General features: G+C 35.0%; 1 protein-coding gene across 1 annotated transcript; it reads right to left on the bottom strand.

The window, feature by feature from the left end:
• Positions 1-6,603: 6,603 nt before the first annotated feature.
• Positions 6,604-8,529, bottom strand: LOC138310142 (G-protein coupled receptor dmsr-1-like). The gene has a single exon (XM_069251271.1). It carries the CDS (start codon positions 8,485-8,487, stop codon positions 7,237-7,239), a length of 1,251 nt encoding a protein of 416 aa, XP_069107372.1. The 5' UTR covers positions 8,488-8,529; the 3' UTR covers positions 6,604-7,236.
• Between the last annotated feature and the right edge of the window lie 2,389 nt (positions 8,530-10,918).

Raw genomic sequence — 10,918 nt, 5'->3', positions numbered from 1 at the left:
GTTTTGAAAGCGACTGTGGCTAAAACTGACTAATACTCATCTTTTTAATAATCATTGCATAATATGTGTATATTTCAATAAAGATTATAAATGTTTTAATAAACTTCCACGTCTTTGTCTTCATTTTGGTGAATCAAACTGTTGTTGCATCATATAGTTTTACCGGTTATCGGAGTTGTCTTTTAAGTAATCAAAATCCTGCGAAAACGAAGATATCAATCCCACAAAAATAACCGAACATATACATACATCGTGAACAGAAGGTATCGTCTGTATATGTAAGAAAAGGGGATTAGTAATTTCTCAGATAATGCCTTATTAGCCACAAGCCTACCAATACAGTTCCATATTCCGATCATTAATGGGAAGGCAATGCAACCCTTAGCTATATGTATGGAAACAGTTATTTAACACAACTAATAGTGTTTGTCACCTTTTATTAACGACTGCTATCTTCATCCTTCATAAGACCATTCATTAACGAATGCTTTCTCCATCAAATTATTTATTAACGTCCGCTATCTTCATCCTTCATAAGACCATTCATTAACGACTGCTTTCTTCATCAGATCATCCATTAACGACTGCTTTCTTCATAAGATCATTCATTAACGACTGCCAGCTTCATAAGATCACTCATTAACGACTGTTATCTTCATCAGATCATTCATTTACGACTGTTATCTTCATCAGATCATTCATTAACGACTGCTATCTTCATCAGATCATTCATTAACGACTGTTATCTTCATCAGATCATTCATTAACGACTGTTTCTTCATAGATCATTCATTAACGACTGCCAGCTTCATAAGATCACTCATTAACGACTGTTATCTTCATCAGATCATTCATTTACGACTGTTATCTTCATCAGATCATTCATTAACGACTGCTATCTTCATCAGATCATTCATTAACGACTGCTATCTTCATCAGATCATTCATTAACGACTGCTTTCTTCATAAGATCATTCATTAACGGCTGCTATCTTCATCCTTTATTACCGATAACTATTTTCATTACATCATCCATTAACGACTGTTATCTTCTTTAGATCATTCAATAACGACTGCTATCTTCATCCTCCATGAGATAGTTCATTACCGACAACTATCTTCTTTAGATCACTTATAAAGGACTGCTTTCTTCTTCAGGTTAGTCACACATGTAAACCCATTAGTTGTGTTGATTAACCGTTTACATATCTGTGTCCTGTGTCTAAAAGTGTGTTTACCGATAATAAATTTCATGTCGAAAACATGGCGGATTAAATTTACAGAGGTTCATATGTTACATGACCTGGTCCATATGTTATATACGTTGGTGATAATAGCTTACTTAACATCCGAGATAATGAAATGGTACATACATGTAGTTATCGCCTGCCATTCTGCAAAAGGGTTCGTTACGATCTGCTCATCAGATTGTCTCCATGTTCTTTGTTTTCAGCAGAGGTTTGAATTATCCCTTTCAATGTAATAAACTCGGAGTATGTATTTGATGTCATTCTGTACGTTACATCGCACAGTGTATATTAACAACAATTGTTTTGATAAATGTCATGGAGCGAAACAAAATACATTTCCCAGAATCTGGTGTTCTTCCTCCTCTAATGACAGTCTACACCAAAACCACTACCGGTAAAGGTAACGACCAAATGGAAATCGATATTTTATGCTGAAAACACCAATTATATTGTTTGTCGAAATATTGATACAAGACCAAAATGTGGGAATAGGACACAACATGCCTCGACTTCGTCTGTCTTGAGATATTTCTGGTTCATTTGCATTGCTTGTTATGATTATCAGAGAATTTATGGCGTATTTACCAATTCAATTCCTAAACCAAATTATCTTATTGCTGTTGTTAATCAATATGCTGATAATAAAAGCACATTTTCCTTTTTAAATAGCTAATCAAATAAAATGTCTTAAAACTAATACTGGCATGTAAGAGAACTTGAGTTAAACTGAATAATTAAACCATGGGAATTCTGTATGAACAACACGCTCATTTTGAGACTAAAACTATAAGTTTTATCTCAGTAAAACCCCAAGAAAAAATACGTGACAAGTATCACTACATTTTATGAAAAAAAATCGCATTTTTGTCATACTTTATAGTAAGACAAATGACTTAAGATTCATGTTATAACCTATAGCAATATCCCGACAAATACGTCTTTCCATTAACTCTTTTTGTGGGTGCGTGGTCACCAAAGAAAAAAATTATCATAGCAATACGGGTGTTTTTGGATCCCAAAACGACGTGGGTAAAGTACTATTTACTGTCGATAAGTCCCACCTTCCAGCGGTTATGACGCCATAAAATTCACGCCAAATGACGACGTTATAATCACCGGAAGGTGGGACTAGTCGACGGTAGATAGTACTATACCCACGTCGTTTTCGGATTTCGAAACCCCCGTATTTTTCTACTATAAGTCATCCGTACCATGTCATATATCATTCGTGGCAGATGTTAATACAATTGTTTATGATTTGCGAGTTTATTGGATGACAACCAGATAAAGTGATATAATGCTATAGCTTATTGAATTCTTTTTTAAGGTATTCGATATACTTTATGTGATTTGTGATATATAGGTCATCGTTTCATATCCATTGATGCTATCGGTTATACTCACTGATGTGAGCAGTTCTCACTGCGAAGATAATTATTTTTCGGCAAATGCCATTATTTTACTGTGTCCTATGGGAACTCCGACAGAGGGCGCTGTCCATATTGTTTATAGGAGACATCTATACTGACCAAGCCAGTAATATATACAGCTTCTGGTTGGCAGAATCCTTAGTATTGAGAGCAATGATTGGCAGAAATCCTAATAATGTAGAGCAAGTACAACGCAAACGACCTTTATTGTTTCTGTAAAATACGCGAAATACTTCAGTTTCAATCTCCATTCCGAGATACTTAAGGCCTATCAAAAAATGTCTATAGATCCTTCATCACGAAAATTATCACGATCTTCACAGTCAGGTAGTTCAGTCATAGCCATAAATATTCGAATACAGAGAAGAACGATTTTACGCGTAATAAGACGTTCAATTTATCAGTGAATAAAAGTACTGGTATCTGTACTTTTTTCCGTATTCTTTAGATTATAGTAATATATGTAATAATATTCACAAATCAGTAATAAATTTTATTTACGGACATAAATTTCTAACCTTTTGAGAATTACAATACGTACAATACACAGGTTTCAATTTTATAATGAGTACATACGGTCCTACTATATAGCCAAGTTGTGGTCAACAATTTTATTTCACATTTTTTGTGTGTTATTAGTAGCTGTAAAGTGATTTTTTCAGGTATATATGTTTCCATCTAAACATGCATAAGAAATAAACAGAATTATACAGTGCGTATAAGGCATCATAATGTTCGTCTGTCCATTTGAATGATTTTCCAAGCTTACAACATCAATACTGATGGTTATCAATAGATTACTGAACAAAATATAATGTCAATTATGAGTTATCACGTTATCGGAAATGTCCATGGCTTGACGCTGCACATACGGATGGGTCGATTGTTTATAAAAGGCTTACATTTGTACATACATGAAATGTGTTGCGAATGTAAATGTCTAACTTGGGGGAGGCTGTGGTATATTGGTGTTGTGCCTCTTTGAAATAGTGGACCTCTTGCTCTCTTTATAATGCTGCATCACTGAAGTATATATAATGATGACGACTGATATAACTGACAATAGTTATATAGGTATCTGTGTCCGAGTATCTAAGTTGACGGGAAAACATCAGTTTGAAGTAAAATTGGTGCTTTTTGCTTCAAAGCTAGGCCAGATTAATATTGATGTCTAGTTGTAAAGATGTTTCCCATCCATAAATAGCTCATCGCATTCAAATTGAAATTATTTTCCTGAGTCATGATTCTGTTTTCAGGGGTAAGCGCATTATGGCACCTAAACACAACAACACACATCTGTACAATAGTATGTCTATGGGCCCAGACACGACAGTTCGTGGACCGGTATAAAACATGACTCACTCCTCACCAATCACTGACAAATCGGGACCGGGATTTACAATATTTTCAATTTGTCATTATGAAATATATGTAAAATTTTACCTAGTGAAATTATGAAAAAAACCTAATCATTTTTATATTGTAGGTATGTTATTTTTTAAGATCATATCCGGTTCCCCGAGTACAGTGTTTTTGTGTATTTGATGATTTCATTTTTTCAAACAAAAATATTTCCTAACCTAGGTCATCAATCAGTTATTTTGTTCAAACATCAACTGTACGAGACCTCTTGAAACATTTCCTAGAGGAATCAGCAGAAAAAGAACTTATTATGTAGAGGCAGTAAATCCCCACTGAAAATAAAATCCATTGTTGATAATCTGATAAATTATTCTTTAAACCAATCAATTCCTTCGAATATCTGAAAAATGTAAATTCCATATTCCAGTAATTGGATTTAGCCAACCTTATATCACGTTTGACAATGTAGTACCTAAGCTCTATACACAGCTTTATAATTAACAGCTTCAGTGGGCCTTCTGGAACGTCATTAAACCTTGGCAACAGCCTGGTAATGGCTGGACCCTTCGTTACATAGACATGATAGACACAACGTTTGGTCCGCTTTTCTCCGAAGGTATCATTAGTCTGTCCATTTGTGAACAATTTCAGTAAAATGTCAATGCCTCATGGCACATGATGCTCGGTAATATGTCGTAAACAGCGTTGGACTGCGACCAGTCGTCATCCGATACAGACGCTGTCACAAATTTTCATCAAGATTAATGAAACGAGAATGCCTGGTTAAGAATTACCTTCCCCGGGGTATATGGGTTAGATTAACAAAAGAAATAGCAGATTAAGAAGTATGCACCTGAAGGCAAACGACTATATACACGCTCAGATCCTTTATACAAAGTATTGTTGTTTTGCAATGTTCATTATTGTGATTAAATAATCAATGCAAGAGCGATTAATTTACCTCTATCTACAACAATGGTAACATTTTGGCTTCTTGTACCATCAAAAGCAAGAATAAGTTAAAGTAAAATAATTACAAATACATAATCAAAAACATGTATAACTACTTATATTTTTGCATGTAGATAATGAGGTTGAATTCTACCAAACTATGTAGGGAACAAGCAACTTGAGAAAAACAGGCCTTCGAAATTGCCTTTGTGTATAGAAGCTTCTAGATAAAATGTTGACTAATTGGCTGGTAAATAATGAATTTCAGAAATGTGCTGGCATATTATTATCCTTTAGGTACCAAATTTATAATTTTGAAATTCATGTTGAAATTCAGGTTCAAAATATTATATTTGATAATGATTTGTAAAAAAACAATTAGGATTGTACCTTATTTCAACCGGGTTGTAATTAGATATAATTGAGATGTTTTGAAGTTACATTACAAAACGTGAACACTTCAGTCTATGTAAAAGTACTAAGTTGGCTGGTCTAACGTTTCAATAATCATACCTAATGCGTTGTATGATTTATTTCTTGACAAAGCTGACAAAGTCAAAATGTTTTGGCAAGTGAATTCTTTTTTGTTTACCCCGCCATATTTCCAATATTCTAAATACCTTTCTACATTATTGTGAACATAGTTCAGCGGGAGAGGACTATGTTCCAACCTATATTGATAAAGAAGCTTCACACATCATACTTCATGGATATCGCAATAAAACATTCCACACAAACTTTCACTGTGGTTTGTATACTGTTCATATGTGTTATGTAATAAAGGTTTGTCTGTGTCTGGCATTCAGCATCTGTTAATCCTTGGTATCAGAATATACTGAACTCACAGCCAAAATAATAAAAGAGAGAGAGAGAAAAAAAAGAATTAACATATTTCATACATTAACAAAAGTAATACATGAATAGTTAAGCGTTTATAGAAATTTCACTCATCACAGATAATCCTATGACTACTGTACAACATTTAAGCTTGTTTTTTGTTCTTGCGTTATTAATTTAAATATGTTAACGTTATGTGATGGTGTTAATATGTTGACACTATAGTAAATCATTATTAATAAATAACAATGAAACCTATACATGTGTAGTTATAAATGGTACATTATGTAGTAAAATCGACTTTACAGTTCTGTGTGGTCATTATTGCACATCAATACATAATTAATAACAATAGTTCAATTTATCTTAAGTAATTACTGAAACTATTCATTTACTGTGATATTTCGCCATAATAGACGCATGCATATCTATGCCAGCGGACCGAAGTTTCTTATTGCTTTTCGACTATAATGAACATATTTTTGCCAAAATATTTTTGTGAAATAATTCAGTTTGATGAAAAATTTGTTCCAAATAGCAAATGAAAGCAATATGAACGGAAATTTCCACATCGCGTTTTTAAGTACATATTGTGGTAACCATAGAACAGGGAAACAGACTTGGATAATATACAAACTTACATCGAAAAGGATACATACTTTGTTCTGATGTGATGAATTTTCACTTGTAGTCCGTTTATATTTCTTTGTATTTTCTTTTAGATTGAAAATGTCCTCTCACTGTTGCGTTGATTTAAAACTCAACGAAGACTGTTTACTGATCACTAAAGCCTTTAATATGATCTGAGATGATCTGTCATGCGAATGATCAATTATATTATTGAATTATGAGAATGGTTTTCAGAAAATAAAACCAATTTTCACAACAGGTAATCGATTTGATCACTAAAACAAGCTAAAAAGGCGAAGGTTACTCAACTACTGCTACCATTTTAGCGACACAATTACCAAGCAGATAGTTCAACACCGTTACTTCATATCCATTTGCTTTACATTAAATTTCGTTGAGCGAGACAAGCATCAATCATGTTTCGGTTTTATAATTACTGTCATTTTCGTACGATTATACACATGTCGGAAGTGACATGATCCAGGCGTAGATGAACATCGCAATAACTCCTCGTGAAATCGATATACATCCCTTGAATATCACTGTAAGCATTTCCTCTAATTATTAAATTCCTTTCTTTGGTAACAACCATTTTAGACATTTATTTCACAAAAAATATATCAATTATTTACAAACTCAGCAAAAACGAGTTTTTGTATGAAAAAGGTTCTTTTTGCCGTCAAAGACAAACGGGTATCTGTACATTTCGTTAATTTTGTACCTAAAACACCATGCTTATTTACACAACGTTGTTGATACAACTGTTAGCGGCGATATCAAATATTGTGGTAAGTTCCAGCATGTTTTTCCGCCGTCACGGTTCGTTGGGTAGATACGGACATTACCGAGTTGCCATCGTTACATCGCAGATTGAACGTCTGCACGTCCTCGTGTGTGAAATCGTTTCGAATTGATGCATTTCTGTCTGTCAACAGTGAACATTTACGCATGGAGTCTGTAATTAATTCGGTGCCGAGTGAAGATTTTCTTTCTGCAGACATAGTGCACATCATTCGAAGCAGTGTCCTGCGAAATTCACGGTTCATAGAACAATATAAAATGAAATTCACACCATTGTTTACCAGCGCCAAAATATCCATGACGTCACCAAGCGGGATATAAACGTCTTCGAAGAAGCCGGCACGGATAAGGCTGAGGACAATGAGAATGCCCTGTGGTAATTCCGTGATCAAAAACAGGACAAGGACGGCCAGAAGCATCACGGTTGTACGGGACGTATGTAAGGGGCGCTGTATTATAACGCCAAGTTTCGATAACCTCCGGCGTTTGATTCGCACTTGCATGTCAAGCGTCCTCAATAACAAGGCACCGTACACCAGCATGAGGAAGCACGGGATGAATTTGGCAACCACACTGTAGAGAGAAAGATTCAAGAAAACAACAGGTTTAACATGTTCTGTACCGAGCTTCAAATCCTCCAGTACATACATCGACGAATTTTCTCGGAGTAACTCTAAATTTGTCGACATATAGTTCGGAATCAAAAGCAACACAGAACCGGTGATAATTCCAAAAATAACAATTCGAGATTTAATCAAGCGCCTCATCCTCGCGAAATTTCCAGTTTCCGGCGATTGGATATGATGATATCTGAAAATAGCCAGGGAAACTCCGAGCCAAATTGAGATGGTATGTGTCGTTGCAGAAAAATTCACGTGAAATAAAAGGTATGACATCCATTTAAAGCTGTTTTTATCTGGAGAAATGGAGGTTGACGGATGGTTACAGTAGAAATGAATCGCAAACGGAACATATGACGCCATGGTCAAAAGATCCGATACTGCCATCCATGTCAAAACAAGGTTAATTGGTGTCTCCATGTGCTTCCGGGTCAAAACTGTGATATTTATAAAGTTTGTAGGAATCCCGAAAAAACATACAATCAAACTTAAATAGCCGTGTATGCCTCCGTACCAAGCACTGAATTGTTCCAGAGTACTTTTTGGATAAAAACCCGGGTCCGTTTCATTTGAAAATATATACGTCGTGTTGATACTATCAGCCATGGTTCACGATATGTTTGGAAACAGTTTTGTTCCTGACCTCAATTCAATGTGTCTTGTGCAAATAATTAGGTCCTTACAAATTAAGCCCTCCCGAAAGCCATGATTAACTAATGAACAACAACGCAACGTTTGTCATCATTAGCTAAATCCCATCAGTATATTTAAATTACGGAGAAAGGAAAAAACATTAACATTGCCGTAAGTTTAGAAGTCGGTGATGCCATCACATATAAATCTTAAATGTAGTCATGTAATACATTAACTCCCGGTAGCTGTGCCAATATACATTTACAGAGACCAATTGCTCTACTCTATCCACAATAGATGAAATGTCAAGTAGATTCTCTGACGTTTGACACCAGCCGTGTTAAAACTGTATTTCCGCTGTCTACCTCAAGTAAATCGATTTCTGTGTCTCTCTCCGATAGAACCGATATGTGCCGCCCCTGCCTGGGTCTAGGTGTGATAACGTTACTGGAGGTAATTGTGTAACGCAGGTATTATCACGTTAGTTCTGGTCCCAGTGGTAAGCTATCGTGTTAACGGATCTCCTGATTATCGTCCAGAATTTGTATACTGCTTCCCTTCCTGATTTTATATCATCCTCGGGGAGTTCCGGAAACCTTACTCGTCAACCTGCTACGGTTAATTAGATAGTCACGCCTCCATTAGACCATTCCATATTAACACAGATTCGTTTAAGTTTATTCTTCCTGGCTAATCGAATTATCCCATCGAAATCAAATAAACCTTGTGTTTTAACTAATTGAACATGTTGGATCTACTTTCACTATAAAAGCATCACATCTGACAAGTTTTTTTTTACAAGAAAACAATGTTTTGTGTATGATTTTGTTTGTTAAACAAGTAAGACGTCGTGTTAAGTCAAATAACTCGTCCTTATATTCTAACATATGCAGATTTAAATCTACGTTGAATATTTCGATTCAGTGCACTTTCGACGTCGTATGTCCATTTATCCCAAACTGAAATCAATCTGACGTTAGTTTCGGTCTACAGTGTCACTTCTATAAACGTCTGATGGCCAGTATGTAAAATATTGGCGTTCAACACAATGTCACACTCAATGTTCCTGAAAAAGTTCCTGTGCACTTTGTTTAGATTTTAAACACTACACACTAATAGCGAATTTAGTATATTAGTTTTTTTATCTTACTCCGCAACTTCAGTTTTCTAAGATCCAGTATACTGCATAAGTTTGTCCTTGGAGACACGGAGAACAATGTCAGCTGACCATGCACACACGCTGGTAAGTTTCAGGCTATGAGGATGGTAGGATTGGTGTAATTGTTTGGCGTGCGAACCCCTGCCTTTATACCATCTGACGGTCTCCCTGTGAGACTGAGGCTGAGCCTGGCTGTATACGTTATTAGCTGGTAGCGCTCCCTCTTAAGCCTACACTACTACTTAACCAGCAGCACTGACGCCGGCCGCCAAAAACCATGAAGCCATCACTGTAATTGTTTCTGACAAATAATATACTCAAACTAATTATCTACGAAAAAATACTGCGTGGATTACATTTTGTTTATTAAAAATTTCATTTCTTTTAAAACGTCAGATATTTAATAGTTCGTTGCAGATTAGTAACTTAATTTTCTCTTTCAACTTTCATTTCATGACTCATAAGAGAAATCTTTAACATCAAGTTTATCGAAACGAACTTCTTAATATACACTAAAAACCTTAAGTGTTATTTGCTTCAGTTAGAGTGGCACACAATTATGCAATACGAGTTGAAGATATTTTTGTTGACTAAAACAATCTCTATTAGCCTCCGACCCTCTTTGGAAATAGAAGTCCCGTTTATATTAGCACTGAGTAAAGTACTCACAATATTATGAAAAAGGGTGAACAACAATATCAATTTCGTAAACTATTAATAATTGAATATTGTGTCTGTTTAAAGCAAAACAAATCTGAATAAGCCAACGAAAAAATACCCGATCGATGAATGGTTTTCCTTCCTTTTTTGATAACATGCTAAGATAGAAGACAATTGTAAGGTTATCAAATATATGTTTAAACAAAGCTGTATTCCGAACAAGTATACCTCCAGCATGAGTGTGTGGGTATGACGAATAAAACTAATTATAACAATTATTCATAATTAACAAAATTCCAAATATCAACGGAATCAAAATTTCCTGAGAATATTTATTTATAATATTTCCAAACAGACGTTAAGGCTAAAGTGTAAAGTATATCTATATGCAGTCGTGTTCATACCCTAAATATTTTTGAGTCATATATAGACGGGATTAGCCAATGACATGAATCCGAGTCAATATTCACAATATAAAATGATTATCAGGTTAAACTTTAAGACGTAACAAAGGAAATACCGTCAATTAGCAATATAAAAAATGACAAAACATTAAAGATGCTCCACCGTCGACAGCGCATATAT

Source organism: Argopecten irradians, chromosome 1 (genome assembly GCF_041381155.1).
Source record: "Argopecten irradians isolate NY chromosome 1, Ai_NY, whole genome shotgun sequence".
In the NCBI taxonomy this organism is placed as follows: domain Eukaryota; kingdom Metazoa; phylum Mollusca; class Bivalvia; order Pectinida; family Pectinidae; genus Argopecten; species Argopecten irradians.
The sequence above is the reverse complement of the archived record's forward strand: the minus strand, read 5'-3'. Positions and strand labels throughout refer to the sequence as shown.

Bases quoted from the DNA above. Each gene is read 5' to 3' on its own strand.
- LOC138310142 (XM_069251271.1), bottom strand. From the start codon at position 8,487: ATGGCTGATAGTATCAACACGACGTATATATTTTCAAATGAAACGGAC.